The sequence below is a fragment of the Pantherophis guttatus genome, chromosome 3 (genome assembly GCF_059756535.1).
Source record: "Pantherophis guttatus breed Tessera chromosome 3, ASM5975653v1, whole genome shotgun sequence".
Taxonomy (NCBI): domain Eukaryota; kingdom Metazoa; phylum Chordata; class Lepidosauria; order Squamata; family Colubridae; genus Pantherophis; species Pantherophis guttatus.
Window position 1 is genome coordinate 147,707,076 of NC_142065.1, and position 13,559 is coordinate 147,720,634.

The 13,559-nt window shown below is 40.1% G+C and overlaps 1 protein-coding gene across 2 annotated transcripts in view; it reads right to left on the bottom strand.

The window, feature by feature from the left end:
* Window positions 1–264: 264 nt before the first annotated feature.
* The window catches only part of NEDD9 (neural precursor cell expressed, developmentally down-regulated 9), a 65,165-nt gene continuing 51,870 nt past the window's right edge, over window positions 265–13,559 (bottom strand). Inside the window, exons 3-7 of one of the 2 annotated variants that reach the window (XM_034429136.3) lie at window positions 10,707–10,808; window positions 8,202–8,303; window positions 5,246–6,439; window positions 3,730–3,819; window positions 265–2,530 (exon numbers count right to left, since the gene is read on the bottom strand). In XM_034429136.3, the coding sequence (XP_034285027.2) occupies window positions 2,021–2,530; window positions 3,730–3,819; window positions 5,246–6,439; window positions 8,202–8,303; window positions 10,707–10,808 (1,998 nt within the window). In that variant the 3' untranslated portion in view covers window positions 265–2,020. The remainder of the gene's footprint in view (window positions 2,531–3,729; window positions 3,820–5,245; window positions 6,440–8,201; window positions 8,304–10,706; window positions 10,809–13,559) is intronic. The other variant, XM_087890320.1, reaches the window with a different exon arrangement.

Sequence of the window (13,559 nt, forward strand, 5' to 3'; positions counted from 1 at the left end):
ACAAATAACAATTGTAACTCTTACAAAGAGTGTAATAACTGGAAAGCAGCAATGAAAAGTACCCCTCACCATGCTTTGTTGGCCAATCATAGACCAAGACTCTACAAGGCTACCAGTTGTAGAAATTAGTATGAAAGAACAGCAGGAATTGCTTGGCTGCAATTGGCAGCCACTAGATGTGAGTCAACAGGCATAGATAGGATTGTACTGTAAAGCATTATCTGACAAATAAATATACTGACTACAAAGACCCAGACTACATGCTGTTGTATGCAGAAAAGACCTATAGTTTATTTAAGTTGACAAGTGATCAGAAGGTTGTAGGTAACATTTAGTTAGCAGCAACCTGCTGCATAAGCAGCGTGCAAGAGTTAGCTTAGCTCAAATGATCACAGAACAACAGAGACAGAAACACCATTAAACTTTCAATCATGACTGAGCATTGCTAGCACACTGGTCCTTTAATCCTCGCTGCTGCAGAATTTAAAGTTACCCTAACTCTATGGAGCGGCAGCAATTGTTACTGTTAAAGGAAAAACTCTGAAACAGGAGACGGTTGTGGTAGCACAGGGCTGTCTAACTCGCAGCCCACAGGCCGGATGTGTCATACGCTGACCATGCCCATGCCCGGTTTAGCAAAGGGGAAAAAAGTCCTGATACGTGACGCCACTGTGATGACGCGAATTTGACACCCCTGTTGTAGCACCATTAACGTAGAACATTGATAAGTACATGTAAGCCAACATGCAAGGAATTGAGAAATTTATAAATGTTAATCAACTGTAAATACTTAACAAGATGCATATTGATTTTTTTCCCCTTGTTACCCAGAGAGGATAACTCAGCCTGCAACTGCTACCTTATCCACAAGTTTGTGGAATAAGTTTGCCTTGCTTGCACAATTAGACAATGATCTATCAGACTCAGGGCTGACCATTTGATGAAAGCTGTGCCCCACCGTGTTTAACAGTAGTTTTTTTCAGTTTCTCCACCTCACAGTTAGTAAGCACAGATGCTAAAGATCAAGCACTCTTCAACTGAATCATATCTATTGTTTTCCTGGAAGAGAAAAATATCTAATCGCCGATTGTGGTTTGTAGCTCCATCGTTTGACTTTTTCAAGTATACTTTTCACCCTGTATTATCTGGTTCCTTGTTGCTTGAACTCAACTCAGGGTGGATTCTGACTCTGAACATTATCAGATCTTCGCAAAAGGGGAACCAGTATCTTTGTAAGGTAACCAGATCTGGACTGCTGAAAATTGGAATAACCAAGACAAGAAAGGATTAGCATTAGATGTGCCTTTGCTTTAATCCAAAGGCAACCCCAATTTTTGAGGTCCAAATTACTGGCCCTTACTTTTGTGAAGCGTACAATTTATATCTTTCAAAATGGCAGTCTCCAGAATCTAAAGTAAAATTAAGACAGTCATTCTGAGCGTGTCCCTTTTGAAATGAAATGCGGGGAAATATACATGCTTTCATTTCCAAATAAAATTTGCAGAGCATTAGTGTTAAAGGAGGTATAGTTTATTTACTAACAATTATTCCAGATAGGATTTGTTGGCACCTTTCCTTTGGATGTAAAACAATATTTACTTTAAGAGTTGCCATAGCCTTTACAACATTGCCTACATGACATAATTAAGCTAAAATAAAATATACATTGTAGACTCTGAAAGGGAAAAGTAGCATCAGGTTAATGGGTATCCTAAAATTAAGCCCCTATATACATCACAGAACTGATGGATGCTTTTGTTAAGGTGCTGACATAATAGATTCTATGAAATGTCCCCATATATACATATATGAGAATGCATTTAATATTTATAAATGTATATCGAAACCAATAAACTGAGATTGCTGAAAATTTTTGTCATTTCTAATTCATAAAATGAATTTAAAAATTTCCATATAAAAAATCTACAGAAAAAAAAAATACATGATCAAGTTTAAAATCTGTACATATTATAGAAGACAAGTTCCAGTTCCTTGTTGGTCTGAGTCCATCTTGTGCATCTCAGTAAGATGCCATGTGAACCAACGAACACTTAAACAACTGTGCATAATGGGAAAGATCTGTTACACGGTCCACCATATCTTGCAAAGTGGATGTGCTGGGATAATTCAAGGCAGCCACCTTGGTTGACATAACAATGCTTTTGAGCAAGTCACACAGCTGGTTGCTAGAATTCATGATGCTGTTGCGCATTTCCTGAGTTGTCAACTGCCTAGTCAGGGTATCCCCAATGAAGACCAGTTTATGAGCACTTAAGATGACAAACTTGCTATGAGCGACAAAGATCCTTGGGGGCTGCGCAGCACTGATGCAGCTGAAGAAGGCATCAATGGCGTTCAGGAGGGAATTAAAATGAGTTTCACATTGTTCTGAATAAAACAAAAGAAGCTGCCTCTCTTGAGTGGCTACCAAGTTCTTTGTTGGGTGAACACTTTGAGGTGACTTCCACTTTGAGATGTCATTTTCTACTGGCTTGGTGATTTCTTGTTCCAATCGCTGGAACTGATTCAACTGAAAGGCAAATAGGAAAGTCAACACCATGTAGTTCTATCAATGCTTGGTACCCTTACTTTTAGTAGATTTCGGAGACCTGGCAAATTCAATCTAGGATCAGTAGGCTACAGTGGAGAATCCCAAGATGGGAAGAAGTATAAAACATTCCTTAATTGTTGATTATTATGATCTTTATGTTACACGTCTGTAGATTGTCATATGCAAAGAACACAGATTTAGGAATTTATCAATGAGCAACAATAATCTAAATTCATCATGATTGTGATGACTTAAAAAACAAACATCCCCAATGGGTGTCCCAAAGGTTCTTTTTCAAGAGGCAACTGGACTTTCTGTTTTTTCTTTGAAGATGTTTCGCTTCTCATCCAAGAAGCTTCTTCAGCTCTGGCTGGATGGTGGGGAACGGAAGGATTCTTCAAATGACCAGCTGTCTGCAAGGAATATAAATCCTTCCATTCCCCACCATCCAGTCAGTGCTGAAGAAGCTTCTTGGATGAGAAGTGAAACGTCTTCAAAGAAAAAACAGAAAGTCCAGTTGCCTCTTGAAAAAGAACCTTTGGGACAAGCATGAACTGGATGACTGAAAATCTCCATAGACATCCCCAATGGGTGTTCCCCAATCATCCAGAGAAAACAGGTACAACTGTTGAGTGGCATTTGGGAAAAGATGACACAAAGCTACTGTAGGTGAGGAGTCAGAGGGTAAACTGATTATCTGAACTCCTTATAGCTTATAGTGTTCTGGAGAAGATCATCACTTGCAATCAATGGAGGCTTTAAAAAATTGTTCTTCTCCACCCACAAATTCATGCACATTTTTCTCAAACATGGTTCCTTGTAGGAGTGGGGAGAAGACTTGGACTCTTCCTACTCCATGTATATTAATTCTGTTCTGAAGCAAGAGAAAATGTAGCCAGGAATTATAGTATCACGTGTAATGTACTTATACTTTATCTCTTAGTAAGTAAATATATACTTGGGGAGGTTGCTTTCTATTATTATTATTATTATTATTATTATTATTATTATTATTATTATTATTATTATTATTGTTTTATTAACTTTATTAGCCAACCATCTCACTGTCTTAACTGATGCTGGGCAACACAAGTTTTTCTACCTCCCAGAATTCCAGGGTCCTTGTCCTTCTATTTTACCTTTCTGATTGTTTGGGTGCTACCTGTAGGGCTCTTTACCTGATGATGCTCCAGCTGCGTCTTGTTCTGCTTAACAATGTTTTCTTTTTCCAGCAACTCTTTCTGTTGCCTTTCAAACTCTTCCTTCCCCTAATCAGAAAAAAATTGAGATACAAAACAAAAATGTCCCATCACACAAACGAACACCTCTTCACATGGCAGTTAACTAGTTTATTAAACAGCAAGTATTTTATTGTGTTTACACTTGGGTTTTTAATTGGTAGTGAGGAAAAAATAAAGGAGAATTTATAGTTTTGATATCATCTTAATAAACAGGAGTTGCACAACCTGGGAAATGGCAGGGGAGGCACTAAAAGGTTTTGTGCATTCTGTGATACGGCTGGAGCTTTTTCATTTTTATTTCTATTGACCTGATGATGGTCCAGCTGCATCTTGTACTGCTTAATAACATTTTAACAGGAGAGAGAAAGTGGCTAGTTAGGACATATCTCTGGAACCCACAATCTGACTGGTGTACCTTGGTAGACAATTTCCATTCTCTGCTGAACAAGTAGGGAGAATGGAGTAGGGAAAGGCAATAATTACTCACTGGCTAGAAAATGAAAGAGATGGCAGATCCATAACACAGATCTTAGATACGTTCCAATATCTAAGAGGCTGCCATAAAGAAGAGGGAGTCAACCTATTCTCCAAAGCTCCTGAAGGCAGGACAAGAAGCAATGGATGGAAACTAACCAAGGAGAGAAGCAACTAAGAAATTTCTTCTTAGAACTAAGAAGAAATTTCCTGACAGTTAGAACAATTAATGAGTGGAAAGACTTGCTTCCAGAAGTTGTGGATGCTCCAATACTGGAAGTTTTTAAGAAGAGATTGGACAACCATTTGTCTGAAATGCACAGGGTTTCCTGCCTGAGCAGGGGGTTGGATTAGAAGACCTTCAAGGTCCCTTCTAACTGTTATTCTGATATTTAATCAGGGCTAAAATATCCTGAACTATCATATATCTCAATTTAGAAAGACATTTTTGTTCCTCACCTATCAATCAGGTTTGGGGCATTCATGATTGAATGACTGAAACAAGCAAGTATAGGTGAAAAGCAACTGACTTGGGAAGTTTGCTTTTAAATGGTGTGTCAATGACCACTTCAGACATAGTTTGAAAGGACAGTTAGAAGATGGATATTAAACAATCAAACAAACAAACAAACAAACAAACTTTATTGTCATTGTATGTGTATACACAGTATACACATACAATGTGAATTCATTTAACACCCAAAGACCAGGTCCAACACACATAATCCCCAAACACATTCCCACCCACCACAATTCCCCACCCCTAACCACCCAAACATCCACACAACAGACCAAGTAATACTGTCCAACAGCTCACTGATGGTGGCCCTTTAGTTCATTGTTGAGTGCAATTATAGTAATTATCCACTATAGGTAAAAGTAAAGCAACAACAAGGAAGGACTGCTGACTTCAGGCCCTGCTTATAAACATCCCAGAAGCCTCTGGCTGACACCTCTAGAAAAGGTAGGTGGGACTCACCTGCAAGTGCACATAATCATAATCATCCATCCAGCTCTTTTCTAAGCTATTATTGCTGTTGCATTGGTAAGGCTGGTTTTTAGAAAGGAGTGGTGATAGAGAAGTGCAGTGGTCCTGGTTTTTATCTCCAGGGTGCAATGTTAGAGCCTGAGGATTATCATACACATAATCAGCAGCAGGGTTCATGCCCTCCGATGCGTTTTTTATATAGGAGCTGCAAGGTCCTTGTTTGAAGAGCACCTCAGCATTGACACTGATGCTGGTGGTCAGTTGTTTGGCATCATCTGGGATCGTCCTTGCCACCATCACGAAACGATCCAGGTCATCACATTTGTTCTGAGGCTTGTTGACTGCTAGGACATTCAAGGACCAGCTGCAATTACTGAGGTCATGGCTAGTCTGGGTCAAAATCTGATAGGAATCTTCCAATCTCTGCAGCTCCCTCCTCATTTTATTGTAGAGACTAAGTTCTGACAGATAGGAAGCATTGGTAGTTGCCCCCTTTGCGAAATGGAGGTAGTCGACCAGTGACTGTTCCACTTTGTCAACCGCAGTATGTATCTTGTTGATACGTTTTTCCATGTTCTCGTACGATCGCCAGTCAGGATTGACAAAGGCCATCAAACTGGAGACAGCATTTTCTACTGTGTTCTGATTCCAATAAAGTCTCTCGATGGCAGAGTCAGGATCCAGTATTATCCTTCTGTCATGAGAAGGACTAGCTGAAAAAGAAGATTCCTTTGATGTTGTGGAAGATGTGGACATGTTACTCCGGGTGCTCCCTGTACTTGAAAAAGACAATCGGTTTATCCCATCGGTAACATCCTGTAGCCTTTTAGTGTCCTGTGTCACCTGTGGTGGGACGTCATATATTCCTTCTTTTCCATCTGGATTCAGACTTTCACTAAATGCTAGATGCTGTCCAGGAAAGGGAATTCCACGAGGGGTGTCATAAATATCTGCCTGGGGAACTATTTGCTGTCCAACAAAGTGAGTTTGGTGGCTCACTGGAACATCATAGAGGCCTTGTTGGAGTGGTGTCAGTTCAGAAGAGATGGTTGCCTTAGCTGTGGAAGGAGGGACATCATATACACCTTCTGAGCTCGCTTCGTGCTTTATGCCAGCAGCCAAATCAGGCATTCCTTCTCTAGCATCCATATCATCTCTGAATGAGGAAGACGGATTGGTACAGATCTGGAACGTAACAGGCAAACTTAAGTTACTATGTTAAAAGTAATAGCAATAGCCAGAGGTGGGCGTCACATACTGTAACAAGCAGTTCCCCCGGAACACAGGCAATAGCAATAGCACTAAAGACCTATATAGCGCTTCATAGTGCTTTATAGCCCTCTCTAAGCCGTTTACAGAGTCAGCATATTGTCCACAACAGTCTGGGTCCTCATTTCACCCACCTCAGAAGGATGGAAGGCTGAGTCAATCTTGAGCTGGTCAGGATCGAACTGCTGGCAGTCAGCAGAGTTAGCCTGCAATACTGCATTCTAACCACTGTGCCACCACGGCTCTTCATGACATCAAATTATCAAATGTATATGATTATCATTTACATGGACAATAAGCAGAGTTACTTGGTGGAAGAGCAGTCTCTGGCTGAATAGGGTTAAATCCCAGAAAAAAAAAATAATGTAATTGTTTGAAAGTGGCCAGTGAAAGTTAGTATTGGCCCAGAAAGCAATTATTTCAATGGTCTTCCTACAGCACAGTTAATCTGAACATTATGAAATATGAGCAGCTGGAAACATGTGTTTTTGAGCTGCCATCTGTCAAGCTCAAACAGACGAGCCCAACAAACATCAAATATTGTACAGTGGATACTTGGCACAAAATGACAACCTCACCCTACTACTTACACCTCATGGATACTAAGACATAACTCTGTATAAAGACTATTATAAATTGATCCAGTTTATACGTCAGCCTAATAGCCACTGACTAAACCCATTCCACCTGGCCCATAAATCATCAAAATTATTTGCATGCTACTGTGTAGTACTCCTTGAGAATCTTCACCTTTCCACACTGTAGCTGTTGAGAACTCCCTCCAGATACTCAGTGCCCTTGCTCTTTTGTTGCTGTATATCTAAGCTGTGTTTAAAGCTGTTCCCTAGCAATATAGCAAAATTACTTCAGATCAGCAACAATGGAGGAACAATGTCCTTCAATGTTCAATTTAGGAGGAGAAGAAAAAATCCAAGGGCCGGGATGAGGAAAATATTCCCGCCAGTGAAAATCTTCTGCTCCACTACCAGAGAGAAAAACTACTAACTTTATTTTCATTGTATTGTTTTCTGGAGCGGCAAAACAGTTGATCAACTTTTAATGTGAATTGACTTGGTGTGCATAGACTACAATAGCCCTTACAAATTGGGGAAACAGTCAAAGCCTATTTCCTTGACCGGAGCATGTAGAACCAACTGGACTGATTACCTACCACATGCTAAACTAAAGGAGGAATATTAAGGGTTCACATGATGTGTGAATCCAGTCATTGTATCACAGAAGTGAAGTCCAGACAAACTGACTGCACAACCGACGTGCACCCTGATATTAATCTCACATAGAGATTTGTGCTGACATGAGCCTCACAAAAGACTGTATCTTCTTCATAGTTGTTGAACTCCCCTTAGATAAGCACAAAGATACAATCAGTCCACTGCATGTGTACAGATTTTTTAAAAAAACACTAATTACAAGAATATCTTACATAAGGATAATAATTATGCTCGGCAGTATACCTTTATAACAGTTATAAAAAAAACCAAACAAAAAATAAATGGGCTATAAAGCTTGAGGGGAATGTTAACAGGCCTGGAGTTCAAAGCACTCTGCTATTTGTTCCCGTCTTCTCTTCGATGCAAAATACACTTTTTGTTTAAACATGTCTTCAATCCAGCATGAAATTACATGTTTGCTTGAAATGGAACTTCAATAAACTTACCCCTTTAGTGGGAGGAACATCATAGATCCCTTGAGATTTCATATCACTCATTTGAGCTGCTTGTGGAGGACTTTTAACTGATCCAGGGGGGACATCGTAGATCTAAGCAGAAAAACAATGCGTTACTCAAAAGAGAAACATCTTCAGCCTTGATGAAATCAGTTTGGGCTCTCTAATTGATTCCTTGGCAAATGGCATGTCTTGGTAGAATAACTAAAACTGCTCCAGCCAATAGCCGTGAATGTCTGTCCAATGTCTCCTGACAACAAACAAAATTTGTTTACGGTCTCTCAATCACCCTATTCCCCTTCCATGAACTTTTGAAAAACTGCTTTGGTTCATGAGCCAAGGGGCTCATTTCAGGGCCAGCCCTAGGATTAGGCGCACTGCCTCATAGAACAGAAGTTGGGAAGCAGAAGTGGCTTTTGGGAATTCCTCCTGAATCTCCTGGATGAACTCAGGAAGACAATGCTGGATATCTCACGTTAGCCCCTTCAAAAGAGGTTGCTCCTCTCAGGTGGTCTAAGAGTATCGTGGCTTCACTTCTGCATGTAAAATGGAGGAGGAAGGAGGAGATGGGGGGAAGAATATCTGTTTGTTCTTTATCCCAAGCAGCAAAATATCTTGGCAGTGGTCTATTGCTGGCAGGTTTTCTGCCTCTGATGTTTTTACAGAAACACACCAGAAGCAGATGAGTGAAAGTCCCCTTTGATTATCAGGGGATTAACTGCCATCAAGACTTGGAAGTGCTCGGGGTTTTTCAGGGGAAAAAAAGAAAAACCGAATGAAGTCAACTAGTCATTTAAGGCTTCTGGGACAGCTCAGCAGGGAGCTGTAGACAATCCTGGTTCTCTGATCAGTTTATTTTTATGACCAAAGATGAGGGACAATACAGTACAGCAAGAAGCATAATATGCTGTATTGTTCCCCCACCTCGGATCTGTAACGGAAAAAGAAAAGATTTTCATATAAAAAACATAATGTACACAGTGGTTCTCAGCTACAGAAGATAAAAAGGCAGAGTTAAGTTCTTTTCACCCCATAAAATACTGTGAAAGGCCTTTGGTAGGTCAATTATTTTTCGGTTCAAATCACTTGATAGTGATGTCTTGTCAAGAAGAAAGAACTAGATAATGATACATTTGAAGCCATATATATGCAGCCAGGCTCAGGATGATCCCCCAAATTAAAAAACAAAACAAAAAGAGACCTTGAGCCCTCTGAAGTATTAATTCTTGTGATTTATCTCAGCCCCCCCCACCCCCCGTCATCTTTACTGAAATACGAGTGCAGCTGCTGATGGTAACCATGCTTAATCCTCACATTGATGTCTAATCCCCAACAATTTTTATGAGGTGCAAGAACACTCCTCACTCTGTTGCACCAAGGCCAGAAAAAATATTCTCCACTATATATTAGATGTGGAGCTAGAAAGATTTTATAAGGTTGTGTGTGTGTGTGTGTGTGTGTGTGTGTGTGTGTGTGTGTGCTATTTATGTATTCCTGAAAGAAAAGCTCCAATAATACGAAACCAGAACCAATTTTATGTTTTGTGGATCGCAGTACTAATAAAGTTGGAAACCACTGAATCCTTAAGGAAAGATAGGTTTGGCCTCTCTGAGGCCTCTTTACCATGACAGTAATCCATAGTTATTTTGCATATTATTCTTATAGCATGTTCCCTTCTCCCTGACTGCTGTTTCGGCCCCACTGGAATATGTTTATTTCAATGAAGTAGACCCCAGATTTCATCAGGGCTTGCCCAAATCTCGTTGTAGTATGTGATCATGAATAAAATGAAACTCTGTCTAGTTAGCCTAGTAGACATTTAACTCAAATAAATTAAAAAATCAAGACTGGTTCTCAGATACAGTACATCCTGTTACGGTAAAACCTCAGTTTAATAGATGCCAGTGATGGATGTAATAGACACATACATTGCATTCAGCCCCTGTTTAACTGACTAATGTCTGTCAAGTTTCTGTTAAAGTGAGTTTATGTATAAGATTTAACCGCAAATGACACCATTGTGCAAACAACACAAATGTGGATTTAATGGACATTTGTCCATTCTCTCTGTCCCTACAAATTATCTCTCAAGTCATAGTTTTACTGTAGTGAACTGATGTTGCACTAATACCAGCTCTATTTATTGTAAATGTTCATGGGAAAAATGGTTTCAGAATTTAGGGGGTGGGAAAAATCTACACAATGGAGAATATTTACAGCCTTCACATATTTTTCATGATCAGATAAATTAACTGTCTCTCTTACAAAAGAGAGGTGGGTTTTCTTCTTTTCTGCTTCCCAACTTACAGTGTATTTGTAAAATGTTCTGGCTATTGAGAGAGTAAAAAAGTTCATCTTGTCAAGATTAAAAAGAAAGCAAGTCACATGTTTAATTTAGAATGTGAAAATGAGATATGCGCAGAGGGAATAGATACAATGTCAAGACCTTGGTGGCAGCTTAATTTCAGAGCTGATGACATTTTTATTACTACCTACCCCTTGAAGAGGACGAACTGGTGGGATATCATAGGTATCCTTCTGGTATTTGGTAGGAAACTCGTAAACATAACCTTGTCCTGACCTGACTGGAGTTACCACCTAAAGGTTAAAAGAGAAGTACAGAACCGTATAAATAGTGAGCATTTGTGGTTGCATTTTATCTGGTGGTTTTATTAGTGAGAAACTTAACCATCCTTATTTTGAATAGAAAAAAAATATACACATTCAACTAGGATATATAGTTTAGCTCATGTCAATCATTTGTAACAAATGACATCTGTTTACTTTACTTTTTCAATCTGTACACAAGCAATTAGCTGGCAATTAGCTGAGACTGATCTCAGCCATGGGAAACTGAGGTTTCTGGGACAGTAGACTAGGCCTAAAATCTTTGAGGAAGAAGAGTGAATTCCAGTGACTTCAGGAGTGCCTTAGGTACTAGATTAGACTTTTCCCAACTGAATTTCTTCCAGAGTATTGGAATTATAGTGCTACAATTTCCAACTGGTATTTTGGCCATGCCGACTATGGATTCTGGATTTGTACTCCAGTGGTAGTATTCAACCGGTTCTACGCGGTTCAGGCGAATCGGTAGCAGTGGCTGCGGGAGGCTCCGTCCACCCGCCCGGACGTCAACACATCCCGTTTTTGATGCTCTGTGCATGCGCGGAAGCTCTATGCATGCGCAGAGGTGGAGTGTGCGAGTGAAGTGAGCATGCATGTTCACATTTGCAAACCGGTTGCGAAGGTAAATGAATACCACCCCTGTTGTACTCCCAGTGCAGCTGGAGAAGATAAGGTCGGGGAAGCTGCTCTAGGTGTTTAAAGTGTATGTACAAGAAACAATGTGTGAATAAGACAAGAACTTGTCAGGAAACAGGTAATATTATGGGAGTACTCACTAGCTTAGTTACAGCATCCTATGCCAGCTATATCAAATATAAATTTACTTATGATTTATGACAAGGTTGATTCAGCCTTCCATCCTTCTGAGGTCGGTAAAATGAGGACCCAGATTCTTGGTGGCAATATGCTGACTCTGTAAACAACTATAAAAGTAGTTGCTTTTCTTTGTCATTACACAGGTAGCAAGAATGCTGACTTTTCTAAGAAAGGAAGTTTTATTTTAGATTAGGGTCTTCATCAGATTTGAATACATTTTGGCACTTTAGAGAACAGTTTCTATCTACCCTGCTATTCAGGTGTGCTAGAAGCAAAGTGCTTGACAAAAAACTTGCAAGATTTCTTCCCTGGCCTAAATTCATACAGACACAACAAAACTGGAGTCTAAATAAAAGTGATAGGTAGTTATGTAAACTGAGGATGAATACATAAATGAATGTTCTCAGATCCTTATTTTCCATTGAAATGCAGAAAGCTAGGCTGCCCATTAAAGATGATGATATTTCATCTCAAGGGCTTCACTTGAAGTCCTTAGCTGCATGCAGTCATTTGACTGGTACATCACCTTAGTCAATTAACCACATTCTGTGAATTTGTGTTTTAGGTATGCCTTTATGACCCTACAAATGTGTTAATATATACAAACACACAGGAAACACAAATGCCCACGCTGTTTCCGTTTCTTTCACTCCTTTGAACATACAAGCAATTCTGGAGTCAGTCTAGTCTTAAGACAGATGTGCAAAATAATACAAGTTAGTCCTCAATTTACGACTGTGCATTTAACGATGGTCTGGAATTACGATAGCCATTGCAAAATGTTGCATTACCATTCCCAAGGTCATGTGATCACAATCTGGGTGTTTGGCAACCCAGTTGCTCACACTTATGACTGGTTGCCAAGCTCTCTGTGATCAGGTGATCAACATTTGCAATCTCGTTGCAAGGTTGCAAGCTGTTGCTTCTTGCTAATAGGGCTTCCTCTCGCCTCAAGGGAGGGCTAAAAGAACTGCCTCCTGAGGAAACTGAAGTCCTTCAGTAGGATGCAAAAACAGGGTTCAAATCCTAAAGATTTGAGCTCATTCCTGCACCCTGCCAGAGGAGTTCCCCACTGTATATGGACAGGAACAGAATTCATTCAGTAGGCAGTTCTTTTAGCCAGCCCTCGGTCACAAGAAGGAGCCATAAATTCAAACAGAGAGTAGAGAAAGCACCCCAAAAGAACTATGGGATCAGATGAAGGAGGAAGGTTCTTGAAGGCCTAACACAGGCTGTACGTGAGTAATCTCTTTGTTCAGGGGCTGGAAATCCTGCTTGGATTAGGCCAATGAGATTTTCAGTTTCTCAGTGGAGTTTCCCAAGGTCTCTCTCCCCACCCCCGCCCCCACCCCCAGTCCTGAGGCACTGTGTGTTCCTAACTTGGGACCATCCACTTAACAACTCGCGAGATAGCTTAATGATTGCAACCGGGAACATTGGGATTGAGGTTGTTGAGCACAGTATCATTCAATGTCTTGCTTAATAATCACTTAGCTAAACATCTGAGATTCTGGTCCCAATTGTGATTATACATCGAGGATTACCTGTATCCTTCTGTGACAAGCTGTCTGACCTATTAATTTATAAAAAAAACACTGCTCTGGAACTAAAGTCTTTTTGTGCTATAAAAGAGAGAGAGAGAGAGAGAGAGAGAGAGAGAGAGGGAGGGAGGGAGGGAGGGAGGGAGGGAGGGAGGGAGGGAGGGAGGGAGAGAGAGAACATGCATTAACTCTGATCTTATTGAGAACTCTTTGTTTGCAACAATTTTTATATAACCAACAAGGTCCTGTGGTGTTACAAACTATCCCTTAGGAGTAAGAGATAATTTGAAACAAAAGCTTCGTCTCAGGGTAACCTTACATTTTAATCTTTGGGCTAAGACAATTTTAGTGTTCAGCTGCTAATACA